This window comes from Mytilus californianus, unplaced genomic scaffold, assembly GCF_021869535.1.
Source record: "Mytilus californianus isolate M0D057914Y unplaced genomic scaffold, xbMytCali1.0.p SCAF_13, whole genome shotgun sequence".
Classification (NCBI taxonomy): Eukaryota; Metazoa; Mollusca; class Bivalvia; order Mytilida; family Mytilidae; genus Mytilus; species Mytilus californianus.
Genome location: NW_026262615.1, coordinates 35,720,231 through 35,745,068, shown reverse-complemented (window position 1 = coordinate 35,745,068; position 24,838 = coordinate 35,720,231). Strand labels below are relative to the sequence as shown.

Sequence of the window (24,838 nt, the reverse complement as noted above, 5' to 3'; positions counted from 1 at the left end):
TGTCTCGTTTCAGCTTTATTCGTCTTAAATATTGGAACTAAAATGTTTTCTATTAGGACGATAATTATTATCGGTGCCATTTTATCATCAGTTGGATATATGTTGAATGCCTTTTCTCCAAGCATTACATTCTTAGTATTTTCACATGGTATTGTATACGGTAAGTTGTAATTAGATTTACTTTAAAAAGGAATAGGATAGCAAAGGAAAATTAACAAAGAACAACACGAATATCACCAAAAAGAATTTGCCCTTAAGTGTTCCATAAATGACAGTTGTATCTAAAATATCTCAGTCAAAATAATCGTCCGCGGTCACTCATTGCAAGCAAATATTCGTTCATAAGTCGAATTCCTTGATGATGCTAATTTTACACAGACCTAAATATGTTGTCAGCACGAAATATTGTTGGATATCAAAAACCTAGTATATTACTCTGAATTTGCTGCTTTCTCATTGTTTTTTGTCTGGATTAAAAAGTATCAGCAGGAATAAGCATATCTGTACTTAGAAAGGGACCTTAAAGTATAGTAATAACCTTTCCAAAGTTGGCTCATATTGAGGGTTTATGGACTAAAGCTTTTGTAAAACGTTAGTGATTACTCTTAAGAATGTGTGTTCTTGGCATTGGATTCAATCCTTTGAGGACTGTCAGTCATAAGATCAAAAATATCCAACCAAACTCATGACACCTAATCAAATCGTTTAAAACATATTTGGACAGGATGAAACATAAAAAAAATCCAAAAATTTGTAACACATTTACATGTTATTTCATTTTAGGCTTAAGTTGTGCTTTCACTACAGGACCTTTGTTTGTAGTCTTAAATGCGTCTTTCGAAAAAAGGCTTGGCATAGCATACAGTATTGCAATGGTGGGTGGATGCATTGGTAGTTTTACCTTACCTCTCTTGATTCAAACTTTGTTGGATAAATATGGCCTTCAAGGTGCTTTGTTAGTTTGTTCTGGGATGCATCTGAATAATGTCATTTCTGGTGCGTTAGTAAGGTCACCATTTGAACCTAAAGTGGAAAAACGCACACGGAAAGATGCATTACTTCAAGAGCTGCTTGATCCTGAGCAAGAACTAAAATCAACATTTAAAAGAGATTTTACCGTTTCAGATAGCAATGTAAAGAGTCACGTGGACAATGAAAGTCATCCGAGTGACAAGAAATCAAAATATCATTTGAAAACACCAAGATCTCAATCTGAAAGTCATGATAATGGTGCCACCGAAAAAGATGTTCATTTTCAAACATCTCTTCAAGACTTCTTCAAAACACTTTCTAGAAGTGCACTAAACATATACAATACAACAGATACAGCAGAAACGTTTTCTTCAATGCATAGTGTTGGTATCTTACAGCAAAAGTACGAAGACGATGATGAACCCTTTAAGCAAAAAGGTTCATTTAAACTATCATGCCATGATTTGCTAGGTCTAGATCTTTTGAAAAACCATTGTTTACAGTCGGCACTGTTTGCAGCATTTCTTTCGTTTTTCGCATTAGCTTTTATAGTTGCATACATTCCAGCTTTCGCGAGTGACAATGGGATCACTCAAGATAGGTTAGCCATTCTATTAACCATCAATGGTGTGTGTGATCTAGTATCTCGAATCTTACTCGGAATTGTGATAGACTCCAACAAAATAAAAAGAAAAAATATATTATCATTTTCGTTGTGTGTAACAGGATTAGCAACGTTATTCAATCCATTCTATACAAATTTTCAAACATTCGCCATATACTCCGTAATCTATGGACTGTTCGGAAGTTTATATTTCTCTTTGATGACAATGTTGATGAGGGAAGGTGTTGGTCCAGATAAGCTACCTGCGGCACTATCCTTACAGATATTCATCCATGGCATTTCATCCATTGTGTTTGCACCTTTACTTGGTGAGTATGGTTATTAATTAAGAAAAAAATCGACTGTAATAACATAGACGATACCAATTGTGTTGCACTAGATGTTCATCTCGACAATTTATGTCTCTTCAGTGATGCCCGATGCAAAAATATTTGACAATCCAAAACCTTATATAAACTTGAAAGAGCTGATGAATGCATAGCAGCACCCGGTCTTGCTTCTTTTTGGGAGTTAATGCGATTTCTGCATGTTTGTTTCGGTACCTGAATTTGAATCTTTAAAATCGATTATGAGATTTGAACATCGGTAATCTACGGTTACTGTTGGCTAAATGTGTACCTGTATTATTATTTATCTATTTTGCGTTGTTTAATTCATTTGTAGCGTCGATAGATATTTCTTTTCAAATGAAGATCTTGCATCATCCGTCTTACAAATATGGAAAGCAAAATTACATAAAATTGAGATATGTCACCGTGACTGAAAACAGAAAATAATAATACGTCCACGTCATTATGCGACTTTATTAAAAATAATACAAAAAAGACCATTTATGTTTGTATTATTTTTTTAGAGGCGCAGACATGTGTAGCATTTAACATGTTAAATCAAGTATTTTAAAACAACTTTTATGTATATATGTTGATATATGACAGGTCTAATAGTTATAATGATAATATTCAACTTTGTTAAACGTCTATAAAAGGTTTCAGATGTACATAAATATCTAGGAAGATATTGATGTAACAAACCGTATCCACACACAATTACCCTCGTATATATCTCAATGGCATTATGTAACCCATCATAACTTATAAGTTGCAATTGGACTACGTTCTAATAACTGTATGTTCTTGTATAGTTAAAGAAATAATGCTTTACTCTTCTTGGTTTGACTTTGGCCAGTACATATTTTTTTTTTAAAGTTTTTCTTTGTATAACAGAATTATTAACACTTTTTAACTTTTTAACTTTTATTTTGTAGGTTATATAAGAGACCAAACAGGATCATACACAGTGTCCTTTTATGTCATGGGCACAGCACTTCTTATTGCTTCTATTGTAATATTTTGTGAACCGCTCATTAAAAAACTCGAAGATCGCAGATTAATGAAATTTAGACAAGGGTCAAATGTTGATCAAGATGTGTCAACTCATATGGCTGATAACTGATTTCTAACACGTTTCAAAAACTATAATATTAGGCAGACATTGAAAACCTTGTTGGTCCAAATTTGCATTTAGCACATCAATTCAGACCATTTCATTTATTGCACGGTTTTAAATAAACATCGCCACCAAGACATTCAAAATTCAAATACAGTATTGTTACCAAGGCATACCAAATCCAGTACATGTACTAACAGATATCCAAAAAATACATAGACAACCATGTTGATAATAATATATATGCAACAAAGACAACAAATACCTATCTTAAGTTCATATGTATATAGAATGTCGAAGGAGATGATACGTTTGTCAAGTTTAAGTTGAAAATATGTATGAGTTCTACAATTTTTTTGATATAAAAAAAAAAAAAAAAAAAAACATAAATGCAATTGTAAATAAATTTTTTCTTGTATAATATACTTGTACTTTTTTTTTGGTTATCACCAGATTTATACTTGCATTAGAAACACGACGAGTGCCATACTTGGAGCAGGAACTGCTCCATCCTTCCGTAGCACCTAAGTTCACTACCCGGTTTATGGTGGGGTTCGTGTTACTCGGTCTTAAGTATTTTATGTGGTGTTTTGTTCGTCTTTAGGTCGTTTTAATATTTTGCCATGGTGTTGTCAGTTTTCCGTCAACTGCGTGTTGAATGTTCTATTGCTATTTTCCGGCTCTTTTCATTTCTAAGTACATATAAATCGTTTTCTCCTATAAGAAAAAAATTAGTTATGTCATACTCGTCAAATATTAAAATTAATCTTAAATTTTCTTCATCAGACATATGTTTAAAAAAAATAGGGCTATACTATCCATTTCGTTAAAGAGTTGTTTCATGTTTGCTTTCAGACTTTTACACTTAATTGCAAATGAATCATTTTGGATATTAGAAAGACTGACTAGTATTCAGAAAATGTATTTGCTACAGCAATGAGTAGTCGTTTCTTTGAAAAACTATTTTGATTTTCTAATACATTATTAAAACCCATTAAAAACTATTCAAATTAGCAACAAACCCTTTCTTTGTAGAAAGAACATTTTGATTCAAACAAAACATTTTCTTAAACTGATATCAGCAAGATGCTTGATTTTTCATTGACAATATATTTGTTACTTTTGGAGGACGTGTTTTTCAACAGACAATCGAAATTCATATGAAATCTAAATGTGTTCTTTTTCTTGTATTCATCTTAGACAGACATCATACATTAACTTATCAGGAAGAATAAAAGAATCTAGCATTATATAGATATAAGAAGATGTGGTATGAGTGCCAATTAGACAACTCTCCATCCAAGTCAAAATTTATAAAAGTAAACCATTATAGGTCACAGTACGGTCTTCAACACGGAGCCTTGGCTCACACCGAACAGTAAGCTATAAAGGGCCCAAAAAATTACTAGTGTAAAACCATTCAAACGGGAAAACCAACGGTCTAATCTATATAAAAAACGAGAAACGAGAAACACTTATGAACCACATCAACAAACGACAACTACTGAAAATCAAATTCCTGACTTAGGACAGGTGCAAACAAATGCAGCGGGTTTAAACGTTTCAATGGTACCAAACCTTCACCCTTTTTCTGAAACAATAGTGTAACATCACAACATAGAAAGACACACTATAAGATATCAACTGAAATAGCTTAACTCAATCAAAGGACATATTAACACCATTGAACATACACTGAACAAATAAATTTGACCTATGATACAATGTAAATACAAAATAAATAAACTAAGGGAAGAATAATAAAAGTAACATGTAATATCGGTATGAAATGTTAAACAATTAAAGAAAAACAATATGCTCGAACAAAAGTATCAGCCATTTGCAATAACTTTAAACACAGATAAATGAAAATAATTTTGTTGTTAGATATACGTGTACAGTTCCAATAGAGAAAGAAAATACTTTTACAAAATAAATAATATTGATGTTCATAGTACGAAGTGAAAATTTATAGTAATACCAAACACTTATCAAAGCTGGTATATAGACCAGATATAACCCTGAATAACATTAAATAACAAAAAAGCAATACAATTAGTATCAGCAGGTCAAATAAACAAGAAAGTACGATTTATAGCCTTTTACTTTGCGTCATGCTATATAGATGATGTCCTCATAAAAATGTAAATCTTTGGTGACTATGCTGAACTCATCTGTCCAATATGACTTCAAAACTTATACAACAGATACAATTACGTCTGTATCATATCTAGACTTGCATCTAGAAATTGATAATGAGGAACGGTTGAGAACAAAACTTTACGACAAAAGATATGATGTCAGCTTTCCAATTGTGAATTTTATATTTATATGTAGGAACTTTCCAGCAGCGCCTGCATATGGAGTATATAACTCCTAGATTTTACGATATTCTAGAGCTTGCGTTTTCTTTTATGATTCCTCGATAGAGGGTTACATCTTAAAAGGAAAGAATTTGAAAAAGGATTCATAGTGGTAAAGTTGGTGTCATCCCTTGCAAGTTTTACGGGCTCCATCGTGGGTTTGTTGACCGTAACGAATCAATTGTGTCGGAGATGACCACACATATGTTCCAATTGTCGTAGCCGTTCTCTCACCAACCAATGAGATATCACATCAAACTTGAACTTACTATGAGCAATACGACAGGTGCAATGTGTTGAGCAGGATTTGCTTACCCTTCCGAAGCACTGGAGATGTTGGGTTCATGTTACTCCATATAGTTTTTTTTGTGTGGTGTTTTGTAGACATTTGTTTGTCATTTCCCGATTTTTTTCATTCTCTCTATGAGTTTTAATTCTCCTTTTGGTATCATCCGCTTCGCTTTTCATTTTACGCTTTTTACATGATGTTAATCTACATGTTATATTTAATTTTCAGCAAGATGCAACCTTTCTTCTCTAAAAAGGGGGAGGGGTCGATTATTGGCATTTGATTTAAAACATGCTTTGTCTGTAAATTTCCACTTCTAAATTATGCAGTTGCCATAAAAATATGGTTGGAACTCACTCAGGCATGGATGACTACTTTGGCTGTTCTGTTTAGTACCCTTTGGGTTTTCCGTATCATATTTGCTTTCTCAACTTTTGTTTCCGAGTGTACCTGTTGAAGGTACTTCTTTAATCATGTGTAGTGTGGTCAGCAATCTTATCATACATGTACTTCTATTCTGAAAATAAGTATGTTTGTCTTAATATTTCACAGTCAATCAACATTAAATCCTATTCAGCTCAATCAATCCCATCTATCTACATCGATAGAAAAATGACACACCGAGAAACCATAGTCACGCTATTTTAAGCAGATGTTATATATATGTAGTGACAGTAGGTGTTTGTCCGTTTGTCCTTTGTAATGGCCACAAAAAAGAACATTTGTAACAGCTTATCCTAATAAAACCCTTATCAGTATCTAATGAAACTTTTTCATTATATAATGTCATTGCGCACTATTCTTTCTTTTGTATCCTCAATATGTTTAGGACTTTCCATTGCAATTGTTTAGCTTAAAATCCAGTAGCAAATATTTCATTTATATTCAAGACGAAAACAAATCAACAATTAACCCAAATGGTAGGTTCGTACAAGTAGGTGGACAAGGATGAACGGCGGAAGTTCGACTTTATTGGTAAATGAGGGTAAGTTGGATAGGTACAAACAGGTTCCCTTGTGACAGGGAACTTACGGAATCCTGAAAGTGTTGTTGCAATGGCATTTTATTTAAAAACAAAATCATCGGTGATTTGATCATAAAAATTGGCACAAATAATTTTCATACATAATCAAACCAAATGTCATTTTTAAATAGAGGGGTTCATGAACTCGTTTTCAATTTAAATCAGTCTGAATGATAGTCGAAAATGCATCTTTTCCCGATATATTACAGTTTGAAATCGTGAAAAATAACATTTTACGTTAGCAACGTCATTACCTCCCCTGTAACTGTGTCGTGTGTCCTAAAAAGAGCAGACAGTGTGATATTCTCTTTTTTAATCAGTGAAGGAAAATATAAAAATTAGGTGACATACAATAAGGTCTAAAAGGTTAAAGAAAACTATTTACAATTATTATACTAGATAAAAGTGTCAAAGGAGAAGGTTGTTCACCCCGTTATCACTAAAACTTGACTACACGTATTTCATAACGTTATTCGGTCCATCTGGTGATCTTTATACGTATCATTTAAAGTTAAAAAAAAATGTTAACATCATCAAAAAACGTCATAAGCTAATAGTAAATATCCTTTTACGCCATAGGACGATAAAAGCTAGGACGATTTTGATTGATAGTGTGAACAGATTTTATCCACCAATCGACCTTTCTACTATCAGTACAGGGGTACAGATGACACGAAGCGATGTACTATAGTCTCCTGGTCTTTTGCTTCTGTTGCGAGCGAACGATTATTTTCAAATTATTGTTTTCACCACAGTACAATTTGAGATCCAGATCATGGTCCGCGTTTAATTCATATACAAATAAGGAGATGTGGTATGATTGCCAATGAGACAAATATCCATTAAAGTTAAAATGAAGCGGATGTAAGCAATTATAGGCAACCGTAAGTCCTTCAACAACGAGAAAACCCATAATGTATAGTTTTCTATAAAAGGCCCAGCATGAAAATGTGAAACAATCGAATAGTTTGTTATAGAAGGCCCAAAATGAAAAATGTGAAACAATCGAAGGAGAAAACTAACAGCCTAATTTATAACAAATGGATCAACGAAAAAACAAATATGACAAACATGAACCAACTACTACCATTGACTTACATCCTGACTTAGGACAGGCACATAAAGAATGTGGCGGGGTTAAACATGTCGATTACATTAAACAAAAATCAACGGTTGAGAGGTAAAATAACTATCATTTAAGCTCATGTTTAGTTGCAGGATCAACCATACAATTTATTTGCACTCGCTACGAAACGCAAGAAAAGGTCGGCGAGCCTCGCTTTCCCTCTATTTCTAAAGCTCGCACAAATTAATTTTAAATTTCCTACACTGCACGAATATTGTTTACGTATTTGTTTTTATTGACTTTAGATACAGAAGTCACAAATTAAAGATAACTGTTCGTTCATTGACGACAGGTAAGATATTTTAATTCGATATATGACCATGGTTTATATAATATTTTCTATATCTGTACGTAAGCATGTAGTTAGTCCATCTGGTGCAGACAGTTTTGAGAAACGGAAATACGGACATATTACAATCAGTCTTCGAATTTAGGTCTTTTGATTCCTTAAATGTGAGATTTACGCTTAGACATCAGGTCAACTTATATTTTACGCATGTGGTATTATTCAAAGAACAAATAAATAAACTTATAATAGACGTGACTTTACAGTGAAACTGGATTAATGCGTTTCTATCTAAATCGTTTCTAAATCAGTATACAATTTCTCTCACATTTTACAAACGCCATGAATATATATATAAAATTGAGAATGGAAATGGGGAATATGTCAAAGAGACAACAACCCGACCAAAGAGCAGATAACAGCCGGAGGCCTACAATGGGTCTTCAACGCAGCGAGAAAATCCCGCACCCGGAGGTGGTCCTCAACTGGCCCCTAAATAAAATTGTGTACTGGTTCAGTGAAAATGGACGTCACACTAAACTCCAAAACATATAAAGGAACCAATTTTAAAGTCGTCGAGTTTTCAAACAGTTGTGCACCAGATTAAATCTCTGGCAAACGAAAATATTTATATTTACATTGCAGTATGTACCAATACAACGAACCAAGCGACTTTCAAAAACGGCTATTATTGAAAGCAAATGGACATTGTAATTTCAAGTCAAAAGACATGTGATTAAACACAAGATTGCCAACATTTTTACAAATATTCAAAGAGGTAAATGTTATGCAACCCGTCAGATTCTTACAATTCGTCGTTTCAGAATACCACAAAATTAAAGTAACGACGAGTCGTTGTCTGCATTTTCATTGTTTGGACGTTGTTATCCATTCACAACGTTTTTGGTATACACGTTTGAAAATCTCACCCAGAATTCATTATAGACTTTGAAATGCTGAATTGCATAAATTTTCTGTTCACATAATGTTTTATTACCTTATTCATATTTCTTCGTTTGACAGGAGTAAATAATGAAATACAATGGCGAAAATACAAAGAGAGACAATAATAGTCATACCGCACCAGACAAAACATGTCACATTAAAGAAAATGAAGATGAAACCAACATTGAACATGAGAAAGAGGACACTACTGATCAACGGAAGGACACAGGATGGGCATGGGTTATATGTGGAGGCAAATATTGTTTTATCATAATTTAAAACCTGTTCACAAAATAAGAAAATTAGATGATACAGAAGAGGATAGCTAAAACTATCACTCTCTTTACATTATAAATTTAATAAATTATTCAAGAATTATTTTCATTATTTAAGACGTATTCCTTTCAACGCATTTATATTAAGTATATTATACACAGCTGCTTTTCTTCACTCGTTTTGCTTTGAAATACGTCTGCTGATGTCAGTTGTATCGTCAATAATTAGTCTTGTATTATTAAACATGGTTGTTACAACCCAGCAAACACACAACATTTTAAAAACATTTTTTAAATGTCATATGGACGTCTCTCACAAAATATTTCAATAAGATATCATTTAAACATAAAAAAAATGTTTATTTTATTGTTTTTGAAATGTTTTATTTCTAACATTTAAGTAAAATGTTTTTACAACATTAACAAAATATTATTTGCTAATATCTTTTATTCATGTTCTCTAACATTGTTCTAAAATATCCCGTAGATATTTTATAATATAAAAAAATTATATTTTCTTCAATTGGTATTTTATATTTTAACAACATTTAAAGTAAATATTTTCCAAATATCCAAAAAACATTCTGGAAAAAAATGTTTTTAAGAAAATATAGTTTTGCTATTTGCATAAAATGTTTTATAACGTAAAATTAAAATGTTTTACATAAAACATCTGAAAAATATCAGCTAAATGTTTTCTATAAAATATTCTGACATACACATTACTTAATAGTCTTACTGATATTTTATTCAACATTTTACGGATATAAAAATAACATTTTATTTAAACTTTATTCAAAACCCCACAAACAACGTTTTGTGGAATTAGCTCGTTTTTTTCAGGATAAGATATTTTACTACATTTCATCAATATCATGACAAGCAATACTATGGTTGAAATCCTTACTTGAAATCTTGAAGATCCTTGAAGTCAGATTTATATTAAAATTCAAAAGAGTCAACATTAAATTAAGCAATAACGTATTAATAAACAATCACCTTTCTTTAATGTTTATTCATTTCGTTCGTGTATATTTTAGAAATTAAGAAATGAAAACTGTAACTGTACTAAGTTCAATTTTCGTATCGTTTATATGCCTTACGGAAAACCGACCTTTTCCGGAATCGACTTTTGTTTTTATCACCGGAAATGATTTTGAAATTTGAATTTCGAAACGAAGACAGGATATCAACAAAGAGAGCCAAGAAAATTGTTTGTTACGCGATATATACTCACTTGGTAAGAATCATTAATCTGTTAAGATGAAACTTGTGCATTCATTGTGTGTGTTAAATCATAATCGGAACCAAATTACATCTGTTTCTGGAGGTGCGGATCAAGGTTTTGAAAAAAGGGGGGCCCCTGCCCAAGCCAAGGCAAGCAAACGTTTGGAGTGATACTTGTAAATAGTCTATACATTTATCTTATAAGTAGCTCCATAAGGGGGTCGGGGCCCCTAAATCCGCCACTGTTGAAGCATCTACGTACACCAATTATGAATTTGTTCATTGATATAAAAAAATTATAAGGATGTGTGGCTTGTGTGTTTGATTGCCAATACACCTTATGGCTATTTGTCCGCCATTACTGGCCATGGACATCACAAAAGTTCCCGTAAAATGTTGATGTCATATTAGAAAATATTTGACACCACAATTGAAAGTAATACACCTTATCGCTATTTGTCTGCCATTACTGGACATCACACAACTGTCACAAGTTCCCTTAAAATTTTGACGTCATCATAAAAAATATCTGATGCCACAATGGAAAAGTGATTGTTGTTTGACGTCAAAAGTTCAAGCAGGTTAGATTCTCGGGTCAAGCGGGAATAGCGATAAGGTGTATTATTGTATGACGTATGCTGACGTAAAAGTTCAAGCGGGACAGATTTCCAAATACTGAAATAGCGATAAGGTGTATGAGACAGCTATCCACCAGAATTTAAATGACTTGGATAAAAGAAATTATAGGTCACTGTACGGCTTTCAAAACTGAGAAAAACAATGCCATATAGTCCACTTTGAAGCCTTGACAAACAAATGTTAAATTTTTCTCAACACAATTGAAACAAAACAACTAACTGCCTACAATAAATACACATTATGAAAAAGAAATTTGACAGACTTGAACCAACTACAACTATTGCAATAAGCATGACTCAATACCTTGTTTCCGAGGCACACAAACATGTTACAATAACACTAATATAAGCACCATTTGAATATGGAGATTTTTTTTTCTAGTAAAATCAGTGTATGTATGTATTTGCAAAACAGTAAATTAAATTTCCCTTAACAGCTTAATGAACATTACAAAGACTATGTAAGACTTCAGTACATGCAAGATAATATAAACTGTTGCTTAAAATTATATTTATTATAGGATTAAACGCCTTTTTGAAGGAATTTATTGGTGTATAAACTCGACCAAGTCACTCACAAACAAATAAAAGTCAGAAGGACTTTTATGATATGTTTGTGAGTGACTTGGTCCAGTTTATACACCAATAAATTCCTTTAAAAAGGCGTTTAATCCTTATAATTCTTTAAAATTGGAGATAAGGAATTTATTTTTCTACATTCGTAATTTCTTTCACACATAAATTGTATATTTGTCTCATTGAATTAGCCTCGTGCACGAATATATTTGTTGGTTAACGCAAAAATATGTATTCCATGAAATTTGCTATCTGATAAAATATAAACTTCAAAAACTCTTATTATCATTCAAATGAATGTTTTGTGTTTATTATTTAATTTAACGATTAATGCGAAGTGAATATAAATGTGGTCAACGTTGAGCCGGATTGTGTTATTATCGCCGCTATCTTGTTTACATTGGTTACGAAAAGAAGTTCGGTCAACGTCGTCTATCGAAAAATAAACAATGTCAAGAACAACGTCCGGAAGTTCTCTCGACCAATCATTTAACGTATTCCCCAAAATGCAAATCATATAAGAATTATTGCTTCATACACACAATGTACATACAATGTATCTTTTATTTTTTAACAGGAGCTAAAAGAAAAGCCACAAAGGACAAGTTCAATATGCAGGTTTACAATTTAGAAGTGGCGCAGGTTCTTTGGAATGTCTACAACCTTTCAGGAGAATTTTTTTTTGAAGTAAGATTTTCATACAGAATTACTGTTATTCCATATTTAATTCAAATATTTAGCATAAACAATGCATTACATTCAAGATTAAGATATTTGAATAAATTATTTTTATTGTGACAAAATAGAAACAAGTTGTTTATTTAAATCAATCTTTTAGTCCAACAGTGCGCTTTCATAAACAACATATTTGCTTTCCTTTGAAGTATTTCAAATACATATAAACAACTCATTTAATGACATCTGTGTGTTTCTCGGAAGTTAAGTTATATTATTATCATCATTGCGAAAACAATACATGTACGTAACACTTCGATAAGTTATTATGTGCCTATAGTATACTTCTAGGACTGTATCATATGCCCTTAGATACAAATGACAGGTATAAACTATGTCACTCTACTGAGTTTAACACTTATTAAGTTAAAAAGGACAATAAGATGTTTAATGACATTATGTAGCAGGGCTTTTAAAGGCCCCTACATGATACAATGCATTTAATGAAAACTAAAAAAAAACCAGAAAAACAACAGCCTGATTTATATACAAAACAATAAAAGAAAAAAAATATGATAGACAACAATCAACGAGTATAATGAAAAGACTCTTGACTGGACACATATCCAGTCTAAAGTTTTTTATGTGTTTTTTTTTATAACTAAATGAAGTTCAGCGTGGCATATTGCTCTCTCTTAACACAGTCAGCCATTTATCGTCCCCTTCCGACAGACTATCATCGTTATTTGTTTCAAAACTTTAAAGGGGAGGGGATGTATATCCTTCAGGCAACGTGAATCGTTCTATAATAAAGGAATGTGCAAGAAGTTTATACATTGTATATGAATGTAAGATTAATTTTTTTTTCAGAAGCATGGCACAGCAAGAAAAAGATATAAGACACTACAAGACATTCCAAGTGATTTTGAATAAGACAATTGATTGACTTTTTCAATGTATTCTTAAATAAATCAAATAGTTGATGTAAAATGGTGTTTTGTTCTCATCTCTTCAGCCAATTATCAATGATTATTGACTTAAGATGTAACCCTATTAGAAGTGTAACGTTTTAGTTTAGAAAGAGAAGTTGTATTGAAAAATCTGAATTTGGGACACAAGTTTTAGTCAATGTAACTTGAACTTAAAAATGTGTATAATGTTTGCATAATGTCCAATGGCATATATGTCATGCATGTACAGGTTGACATATGCATGATGTGTGTAAGATAGGTTATAAAAGTTGAGAGTGAAAAACTAAACATTATACCATTGTGGTTGGAATGTGGGCTTTCTTGCACTGTCTGTCGTCTGTCCACCTATATTTATCGGATTTTGTCCAACAAATATTTTCATCACTGTTTTTCCCAAAACTGCTGATAAAGATGAGTTCATATTTAATGAGCTGCTTGATAGTGATGAACTGTGATGTGTGAACATTTTTTGCATCTGGCACCTGTTTCCTGTTTACTTATACATTGTATTTCAAAATGTTGAATGTTCTAAAATTTTTCATTACTTTAATTAGTAATGCTGATGAACAGAATGACTTCATATTTGGTAAGTGGCTTGACCATGATGAGTTGTGTCTGCCATTTTGGATGTGTCAAAATTTGTAGATACTTCTTGTTTTTAGAGACTTTGAATTGTGAATTTCATATGCTTAGCAAAACAACTGATTTATTCTTGTTTGTATATAAAATTAATCACTGTGTATAAATTAATTTAACTAATGATTAGTTATTTAAAAAAGCAGGAAACTCAATCAAAAGTACAGAAATTTTTATATTGATATGATCTAGATATCAACCAAAAACATTTTGAAAACATTTTTTAGGCACAGTCTCACTTGCAAGAAAACATCCCAAAAACATTTTTATAACATTATTTGATGTTCATGATGTTTTTCAAACGTTCAGAAAATATTTCTAGAAAATATTTTTTAAAAGATTATCAAAATATTTTATACGCCATTGTTTTTCACATTATCATGATATTTCTTTACAACATTTTAATTATATTATGCAAATATTTTAGAAAATATATAAGAAAACGTTTAAGCGATATATATTCTACCATACATTTAATGTTTTTCTCACGTTTTTTTGTGATATTTTCATGACATTAGACACAACATTTTAAAAACATTTTAAAGATGTTTTTGTGTTTGCTGGGAATGTCCTTCGTACCTTTTGTAACAATGTCCTACGTACTTTTGTTACTATGTCCTACATAAATTCGTTACAATGTCCTATGTACTATTGTTATAATGTCCTACGTAATTTATTTACAATGTCCTACTTAATCTGTTACAATGCCCTATGTACTGCTGTTACAATATCCTACATAATTTCGTTACAATGTCCTACGTACTTTTGTTACAATGTCGTACGTAATTTATTTACAATGTCCTACTTAATCTATTACAATGTCCTACGTAGTGTTGTTACAATGTCCTACGTACTGTTGTTGCAATGTCCTACGTACTGTTGTTACAATGTCCTACGTACTGTTGTTACCATGTCTACGTACTGTTGTTACAATGTCCTACGTACTGTTGTTACATCGTCCTACGTACTGTTGTTATAATGTCCTACGTACTGTTGTTACAACGTCCTACGTACTGTTGTTACAATGTCCTACGTACTGTTGTTACAATGTCCTACGTACGGTTGTTACAATGTCCTACGTAGTGTTGTTACAATGTCCTACGTACTGTTGTTACAATGCCCTACGTACTGTTGTTACAACGTCCTACGTACTGTTGTTACAACGTCCTACGTACTGTTGTTACAACGTCCTACGTACTGTTGTGACAATGTCCTACGTACTGTTGTGACTATGTCCTACGTACTGTTGTTACAACGTCCTACGTACTGTTGTTACAATGTCCTACGTACTGTTGTTACAACGTCCTACGTACTGTTGTTACAACGTCCTACGTACTGTTGTTACAACGTCCTACGTACTGTTGTTACAACGTCCTACGTACTATTGTTACAATGTCCTACGTACTATTGTTACAATGTCCTACGTACTGTTGGTACAATGTCCTACGTACTGTTGTTACAACGTCCTACGTACTGTTGTTACAACGTCCTACGTATTGTTGTTACAATGTCCTACGCAGAGTTGTTACAATGTCCTACGTACTGTTGTTACAATGTCCTACGTACTCTTGTTACAACGTCCTACGTACTGTTGTTACAACGTCCTACGTACTGTTGTTACAACTTCCTACGTACTATTGTTACAATGTCCTACGTACTGTTGTTACAATGTCCTACGTACTATTGTTACAATGTCCTACGTACTGTTGTTACAATGTCCTACGTACTGTTGTTACAATGTCCTACGTACTGTTGTTACAATGTCCTACGTACTGTTGTTACTATGTCCTACGTACTGTTGTTACAATGTCATACGTACTGCTGTTACAATGTCCTACGTACTGTTGTTTATATGTCCTACGTACTGTTGTTAATATGTCCTACGTACTGTTGTTACAATGTCCTACGTACTGTTGTTAATATGTCCTACGTACTGTTGTTACAATGTCCTACGTACTGTTGTTACAATGTCCTACGTACTGTTGTTACAATGTCCTACGTACTGTTGTTAATATGTCATACGTACTGTTGTTACAATGTCATACGTACTGTTGTTACAATGTCCTACGTACTGTTGTTACTATGTCCTACGTACTGTTGTTACTATGTCCTACGTACTGTTGTTACAATGTCCTACGTAATTTTGTTTTAATGCCCTGTGTACTTTTATTACACTTTTAGTATTTACGTTTCAGTCTTTAGTTTGTTTATAATAATGAATTGTGTAACTATTGCAGGTGCCTTCATACATTTGTTCATGTTCGTCGGGATAGGAAAGTCGTTTGGATTGTTCTTTGTCGAGTTTTTAAGAGTGTATGATACCAACTCTTCATTATTATCTGGAATTATTTCAGTACAAAATCTTCTTGTAAGCCTAGTATGTAAGTATATTTTACATTTAAATATTAATTTGTAAAAATAAAGATGTTTCATAATGAGCGTAATAAAACCCTGACAATTTTAATCTATGGCATGCAGTTGTAAGTTATATTTATCCTAAACATCAAGTAATAACATGCAGTTTAAGCTATTTGTACTAAAAGTCAAGTTATAGTGTACAGTTTTAAGATAATTGTACTTAATGTCAACGTATGATACGGAGTCTTGAGTTAATCATGTGTTGATTGCACTTGATGACAAATAATGATAAAATATTTTGTTGCATGCATGTGTCCGAATCATTTGAGGGAATTCTCAAGTCAGCAAAGACATTTTAGTTTTTACGGAGATGTTGTTTACCGAGCCCGGAAATTTAGATACGATCCAGGTAAACTTATCGATCCTTTAAATAAACTTATTCTAAAAGGTTATACCAATTCAACACTATAATTAGATCTTTGAATATTCTTTTTATTGGCATTAATATTGATTTTGTTATCAGAAAATAAAAATCAAATCTAAACTAAATATTATTTTTATATACATATATTCACATCCATGGCTCTACAATCTGTCGATACCTGTAGCTTGACATTGCACAAGGTCATGTTTTTCTCTGACTGTTAATGACGTCTTTACACTGAATCCATTGGATGTGTACCGATTGATATTTTAGTCTTAGATGGATGGTTTTTGCTTATTAGTTGTTGCTTTGAACTAGCTGTCAGTAACTGTAAGTACTCTCAGATCTTTACTTAGTGTCTTTTTGTTGTGGGGATGTATAAGTACCCTGCCACGTCCACTCTGTGTATTTTTTAGATGTATTTCTGCTTTGTATCGATCTAATGAGTTAAACCCTTTCCAACTGATTTTTTATAGTTTGTTCTTACGTTGTACTGTTACACCACTGTCCCAGGTTAGGGAAGGGTTGGTGTGCCTTCAAACTAGTTTAATCCCGCCACATTCTGTATGTGCCTGTCCCAAGTCTGGAGCCTGTAATTCAGTAGTTATCGCTTAATTGTTGCTTTTTATTATATTTGTTTTTCGTTCATTATTTTGTATATAAATCAGGCCGATAGTTTTCTCGTTTGAATTGTTATACATTTGTCATTTCGGGGCCTTTTATAGCGGACTATGCGGTATGGGTTTTATTCATTGTTGAAGGCCGTACGGTGACCTATGAATGTTAATTTCTGTGTCATTTGGTCTCTTGTGGAGAGTTGTCTCATTGGCATTCATACCATATCTTCTCATTCTTATAGTAATCCAAAGTGCAACTGATTTTATAATGAATATATATGCCATACTATATATTTATCCGTTTATTTTATTTTACTCTGCTAAAAAAGGACATATTTATATATTAGCAATGTATATGTTTAATAGAACACCTCTTTGGACGTAAAATGTTTTCACTTCATGAAATGATAAACCTCTTTCAAGTTTCTTTTAACTACATACACTGCAAGTGTTATACATGCACATTATTAACTATAAGATGTATATAACATGACAATGAATATGAATTTACATTTTAAAACAAAGTTAATGTGGTTGTTGGGTGGCTGTTTAACGTCCAGCGGTCACATAAATGTATATTGTTTCAGAAAAAGGAGAAGGTTTGGTACCATTAAAACGTTTAATCCCGCTGCAAATGTTAGCACCTGTCCTAAGTCAGGAATCTGATTACAGTAGTTGTCGTCTGTTTATGTCGTTTATACTTGTTTCTCGTTTCTCGTTTTTATATAGATTAGACCGTTGGTTTTTCCGTTTGAATGGTTTTACACTAGTAATTTTTTGGAGCCCTTTATAGCTTGCTGTTCGGTGTGAGCCAATGCTTCTAGTTGAAGGCCGTACCTTGACCTATAATGGTTTACTTTTATAAATTGTAACTTGGATGGAGAGTTGTCTCAATGGCACTCATACCACATCTTCCTATATCTATAATCAAGACGAGAACATGTTCATATCAAATGAATATGAACCCTGCTTTTTACTAGACTTATTCGCTGGGCCCGAATTTTAAAGATGATTTCTACTAATTCATAAAGTAGTAGTCCACAAGAAGAAATGTCACCCTACCCGGGCACATTACTCTGTCTCTGGGCCGACAAGTCTTTGCTCTTACTCCTACATGTCGCATGATTAGCGGAGAAACAGCAATTACTAATATTCAATTTTTGGTTCGGCCAAGCCGGGGATCAAACCTACGACCTACCAATCGGACAAGGGCATGCTACCACGAGACCACCGAGGCGGTTATAAGACAATCAAGCTGAGTTTAAATGTTAACGTACTTGCTCATTAGAGAACATATATTAGGCGTGACCTGCTTATATTTAGTGAGTTAACGTTTTTTTTTATTGTAGCTCTATTTACATTAAATGTCGGAATCAGAGTTGTTGGTTGTAGACTATTAATGATTATTGGAGGATTGGTATTATGTGGATCCTATATGCTTAATGCACTGGTGCCAGGAATAGCTGCTCTTTTTATAGCGCATGGTGTTCTTTATGGTAATATTGATCGATTTTGAATTTATTAGTTAAGGATGTTCGCTACTCTGTTTCAAAATAACAAGCCTTTTAAAAGACTGTTATAAAATGATAGTATATAAATAAAGGGACTAAAAAAGCAGAAAAAAAATGAAGGGTCAGTGTGCTTATTTTCAAGATTTAAGACACTGAAAATTTGGCGGGAAATGATTCTCTCTATATTTTTCATACTTTTAACATTTTCCGCTTTTCTCTTTTAAAAACTATGAAAAGATAACAAGGATTTTGTAAGATTTTCAAATATGGTTTTTAAAACTATATGTAATAAAATTATGAAAAGAAAAGTAGGGGTTAGTGGACAAATTGTTTTAATGGCGAAACATGGATAAAACCAGAGGATTCCGAAAAATTCAAAAACATCCTTAATCATTATGTAACTGATTTGTAAAAAAAAAAGAAAAGTAAGGCAGTTCAAACAAAGTGTTCTAACAAATTAAGACTGACTATTAGCATAAGAATAATTCTAGAATTAGAATAAAAAAAATATGCTTTTAATTCACAAATAGTTCACATATTTAAATGTTCTTTTTGGTTCCTTTCCGTTCTCAAAGTAAAAATTATAGGATTAAATACCACCTTGAATAACAATTGTATTACTCAATTCATAGCAAAGATGAACAAAATCAGCAAATAGAATGCGTTTTGTAAAGGCACGTTTTCGGTGAAAGATCAGACTAAAGACTATAAATCAATTGCATCTATAAAAAGAAATTCAAAAGCAGTAAAAAAAGAACAAGATTCTCTATAAGAGCCTATGTTGCTTACCTTGATTCTTACAAAATATTGATGTACGTTCGTGTAAGAGTTTAAAAAGAGCATGGTGCTTTAAAGCTCAAAGCCACCATTAAAAGCAGAAGTCTAAATTAAAAGACTGATAAGGACGTTCCCCTTAACAAGACTTATTTATTTAGTCTGAGTGCATTTATCAAATAAAACTTTTCAAACTCCATGTGAGTCCTCATTTTCAAATAACATTTGCTAACCCCATGGAGATCTATAATCAGAACAGGGGATTTGTTTTTAATTGGTTCATCAGATTAAAAAAAAAATGGATTCGGCGAAAAAGATGAAAATGAGATTTTGCATAGAGAATCGATGAGAACTTAGTGCCACAAATTTCGCCTTGTTTTGCCACCCGATCAACATTGACTGCGGATATAGTTTCACAGATCAGTCCCATTGAGTTTTATAAATAACGATTACCCTGTTGTTTCAGCGAAAAATATTTCGAACATTTTTTAATTGAATTACAAATTACCTTTTGAGGCCATATCTTTTGTAATTCGATACAGTAGTAATGAAATGAGGAGTCTTTATAAAAGACCTTCCATAGATGTCGTTCTTGCTATATTTATTCCAAATTAGCTAGGTCTATCAGCAGACGGATGACGGGTGCAAAGTGAAACATATAGCTCATTTGGTCCTAAAGACCAGGTGAGCTTAAAAGCACGAAACAATTTAGCGAGTGTTGCGGTTTGTGGTTATGAATTACTCAAAAATCAATTAAAAGTGTTGCCACAATAATAAGAGTACAATGTTGTCTGTTTTGTTTGTTTATTTTTGTGTTGCCTTTGATTTATGCTCAACATCTCTCTGACGTAATAAAACTTTATTTTAAGGTTCAAATATATAAATATATATATTTATGGTTCTGTAAAATTAAGACGTTGCTCTCATTTCAGGAATCGGCGTAGCATCTACCTCGGTATTGATATTTATTGAAATAAACAACTATTTTGAAAGAAGATTGGGATTCGCTTTCATGGTAGCTAGTGTTGGTGGATGCGCAGGAAGTTTTGTTTTTCCAATTATCATTCAAAAACTTATAGACACATATGGACTGCAAGGTGCTTTGCTAGTGATATCTAGTATATTATTAAATAACGTTGTTATCGGTGCTTTATACCGCCCTTTCATTTCTCGAGTGAGAACAAAAACAGATGTTCCAAAAAACACCAAGAATAATAATACATGTTATAGTTCAAGGAATGGAGAGCTAACCCAAGACGATAACACAAAAAGGTTTTCTAGAAAAGTTGCAGAAAACCCCATAGCCGAGTATTCTTTATCGGTAGACGACGTTGCGAATTATTATGAACCCGAGGTAGCTAGTGACGGGTTCAATGACTATAAATCTTACGTCAAATTGATTGCAACACGGAAAAGAAAACCGAGAAGCTATTCGGAAAGTTGCGAGACTACTTGTGTCGGAGTGGACTCTACAAAACTACAAAAGACTGTATTCCCTAAAATAGACATTTTTGGAGGTTTAGGAACAGCAAGTTCCTTTTGTTCAGTTTACAGTTTAAATGTTCTTCGTCAGCAGGAAATTAAACCAGATATCAAACCAGACTCAAAATCCGACAGCGCATCAGAATCAGGATCATGTTCGTGTTATGACATCATCGACTTCAGAATTTTAAAAAACCGCCATTTGTTATTGCTTTTATTCATGTGCCTCGTCTCCGTTGCTGGGTGTGGCTTGATTGTTATTTACATTCCACCATTCGCAAAAGACCATGACATTCCGAATGACAAAATAGCTATTCTCGTAACTTTAATGGGCGTGTTTGACTTGGTTTCCCGTTTTGCGCTTGCCTGGATATCTGATTCCAAACGTATCCGTCGTGATTATATTTTAGGATGTTGTTTAGGAATTACTGGACTAGCAGTAATGTTTAACCCTTTATACACCAATTTCGAATCATTCGTTGTTTTTTCAATAATATATGGAAGTTTTGGAAATGTTTATTTCTCATATGCGCCACTGTTACTGAGAGATTGTGTTGGTTCGGACAGATACCCGACAGCCTTTTCATTAATGATACAGGTACATGGAATAGCATTTGTTGGTTTTACTCCACTTTTAGGTATGTTTATATAGTCTGTAATATCGATCACGTGTTAAATTTGAATATGCGGGGGCGTGAGGTATATATACGTCTTTGAGACAGTAACCAAGCGACCTCAAATGACTAAAAGACAAGATTTTGCCATATGTTAGGGCCTTTTACAGTTTTATTTTTAAAGGGCGTACGGTAACCTATAATTGCTTAAATCCATGGACGATTGATGCATTGGCAGTCATGCCACATCTCCTTATTTTATAAAAAGACTAGTTTTTCTTGGCATTAATTCCATTGCCTGTATGTTTAAAGGTAAATGGGGTCATCATTACAAAACGCCCGATCAGACAGCAACCAAACGACGCAAATAACCCAACGATCTCAAGAGGGCAACATTCAGTCTTTTGACAATAAACAGGTGTCTAACCCAACGATCTCAAGAGGGCAACATTCAGTCTTTGACAATAAACAGGTGTCTAACCCAACGATCTCAAGAGGGCAACATTCAGTCTTTGACAATAAACAGGTGTCTAACCCAACGACCTCAAGAGGGCAAAATTCAGTCTTTGACAATAAACAGGTGTCTAACCCAACGATCTCAAGAGGGCAACGTTCAGTCTTTGACAATAAACAGGTGTCTAACCCAACGATCTCAAGAGGGCAATTCAGTCTTTGACAATAAACAGGTGTCTAACCCAACGATCTCAAGAGGGCAACATTCAGTCTTTGACAATAAATAGATGTCAATGCAATATGTAAAGCTTGTGGGAAATAAACAGAAAATATCACAGCTCTATCATCAAGGATCGCATATAAAAGTACATTAATCGGTTGCAGTAAGAAATACATATTATTTCATAACAAAGAATTGTGTTTTTCAGGTCTTGCTCGTGATTTAACTGGATCATACACACTGACGTTTTACATCATGGGCGCTGGAATTCTCCTTGGATCTGTTGCTGTATTTTGTGAACCAATATTTCAGTGGTTGGAAAATAAACGTAATAAAGTGTAATTTTCCAAAAAGATAGACAAGAGGCTTTTTTTTTAAATAGAAACAAAGATAGCCATATATGCTTATATTGTAAATAAAAGCACCAATACCTACTAGTACAGATAATACCTATCTTATGATGACTTAAACATTCTCGCCTCGGGATATAATTGATTTCATATATACATTATATATGACTGGTTCAAAGCTTAGATTTTAAAATTGGTAGTTGCTGCTTTTAATCCAATACATAGTAGTCTGTTAGAAATCGAGGTCTCGGTGGTGTCGTGGATTCGAACCCCGATCGGGCGAAGCCAGACTTGAAAATTGGTATACTTTATAACTACTTCTCCGCTAAGCACACGTCATTTAAGAGTAAGGGCAAAGTCTGGTCTGCTCGGAGTCAGAATACTGTGTCTTAGTAGGGTGACATGTCTCCCTACGGATTGTCACGATTTGAACTACCATATTAAAAATCGGTCTAGTACAAAGTAGGGATTATATTCACATCATATTATCAAGTTCTATTCCTGAATAATCATTTTACTTCATACTGGACTAAGACAGCCATCCATTCATCCATCTCTCGTCCTGAACATGCATGAACTATTTGCCACTGGACGTTAAGCAACCAATAATTAATCAGTCAACCTATCCTTCGAAATCTGAATGAAACAAGCATTCTGTGAGTATTGCGTGGCAATACATCTATAGTTCCCTACCGGTTACAAATTCATTGTAATGGAACGAAATTCTAACTTGATCTATAACTTGTCATGGTTTAACCCATAAAAATATCAAGTCAAAATCTTCAAGCATGACGAAAAAAACTGATTATTCAAGAGAAATTTCTATGTCCAAAGACCATAACTCAACACAAAATTATCAGACTGGAACAAAATTCCAATTTGATCTGTAACGTGTCATGATAAAACTATATACTAATTATCAAATCAATATCTTCAAGAATGACAAACAAAACTACCACTAAATTCTTCAAACAATTTACCAAAGAAAAGGAAAAAAATCCAAAATGTTATTTTGTCTTTTAAAGGTCTTTTAAAAAATGAGTTATTTCCCTTTGAACAGACATCTATTAATTAATAAGTATTTCATCAAAAATTTAATTCTAGGGAAAGCGCTTTAACTGAAAAAGAGAAAAGCTTAAATCGTGAAAATTGAACTTGACCTGTAACTTGTCATAATAAATCAAAAAACCAAATATCAAATCAATATCTTCAAGCACGAAGAAAAAAAGTCTGGAAAACTGATTTGCCGGACTGACAGATGGACAGACAGACAGATAGACGGACGACAGACGGACGGAGTGCAAATCTAAAATCCCCTTCGACTTCGTCGGTAGGGGACTAATAAATTGGGAATGTGTCCATGGGACACAGATGATGCCTCCGCTTGCATATAAAGTTATAAAGGGACATAACTTAAGAACGGTAAAAGTGACACTACCCAAATTTGTACTTGATCTGAGTTTTGTTGTAATAAGCATTGTGTGTAAGTTTCATAACATTTGCTTGTGGCAAACTAACGTTAGAGAACGGAAACGAAAAATTCAGCATTTTTTCCATTTGTAAAGGTGCATAACTCTAAAATGGTAAAAGTGACGCTACCCAAATTCAATTTGATCCTTGTTTTGTAGTAATAAGCATTGTGTATAAGTTTCATAACATTTGGTTGAGGCAAACTAAAGTTAGAGAACGGAAACGAAAATTTCAGCAATTTTTCCATTTGAAAAATGGCATACCTCTAGAATGGTAAAAGTGACGCTACCCAAATTGAAACTTGATCTGTGTTTTGTGGTAATAAGCGTTGTTTATAAGTTTTATAGCATTTGGATGAGGCAAACTAAAGTTAGAGAACGGAAAAACGAAAAATTCAGCAATTTTTCCATTTGTAAAGGGCATAACTCTAGATCTAGATCTAGAACAGTAAAAGTGACGCCACCAAAATTCAAACTTGATCTGTGTTTGTT

At 33.1% G+C, this 24,838-nt stretch overlaps 2 protein-coding genes and 1 long non-coding RNA gene across 3 annotated transcripts; all 3 read left to right on the top strand.

The window, feature by feature from the left end:
* The first annotated feature begins 802 nt into the window (after positions 1–802).
* Positions 803–3,433, top strand: LOC127723547 (monocarboxylate transporter 9-like). Its single transcript, XM_052230205.1, has 2 exons — positions 803–1,905; positions 2,862–3,433. Exons 1-2 carry the CDS (start codon positions 873–875, stop codon positions 3,047–3,049), a joined length of 1,221 nt encoding a protein of 406 aa, XP_052086165.1. The 5' UTR covers positions 803–872; the 3' UTR covers positions 3,050–3,433.
* A 6,553-nt stretch (positions 3,434–9,986) lies between these two features.
* On the top strand, positions 9,987–13,457 carry LOC127723561 (uncharacterized). Its single transcript, XR_007992125.1, has 3 exons — positions 9,987–10,591; positions 12,370–12,479; positions 13,338–13,457. It is a non-coding gene; the product is annotated as an uncharacterized LOC127723561 (long non-coding RNA).
* Positions 13,458–16,730: 3,273 nt separating this feature from the next.
* Positions 16,731–22,964, top strand: LOC127723546 (monocarboxylate transporter 12-like). The gene is made up of 4 exons (XM_052230204.1): positions 16,731–16,841; positions 18,823–18,969; positions 20,691–21,878; positions 22,736–22,964. Exons 1-4 carry the CDS (start codon positions 16,742–16,744, stop codon positions 22,867–22,869), a joined length of 1,569 nt encoding a protein of 522 aa, XP_052086164.1. The 5' UTR covers positions 16,731–16,741; the 3' UTR covers positions 22,870–22,964.
* Positions 22,965–24,838: the final 1,874 nt, after the last annotated feature.

Excerpts from the sequence above, each read along its gene's own strand:
- LOC127723547 (XM_052230205.1), top strand. The coding sequence starts at position 873 with ATGGTGGGTGGATGCATTGGTAGTTTTACCTTACCTCTCTTGATTCAA. Across the intron at positions 1,906-2,861 it reads TGTGTTTGCACCTTTACTTG|GTTATATAAGAGACCAAACA; the intron begins GTGAGTATGGTT and ends TTTATTTTGTAG.
- LOC127723546 (XM_052230204.1), top strand. The coding sequence starts at position 16,742 with ATGTGTCCGAATCATTTGAGGGAATTCTCAAGTCAGCAAAGACATTTT. Across the intron at positions 16,842-18,822 it reads GAAATTTAGATACGATCCAG|CTCTATTTACATTAAATGTC; the intron begins GTAAACTTATCG and ends TTTTTATTGTAG. Across the intron at positions 21,879-22,735 it reads TGGTTTTACTCCACTTTTAG|GTCTTGCTCGTGATTTAACT; the intron begins GTATGTTTATAT and ends TGTGTTTTTCAG.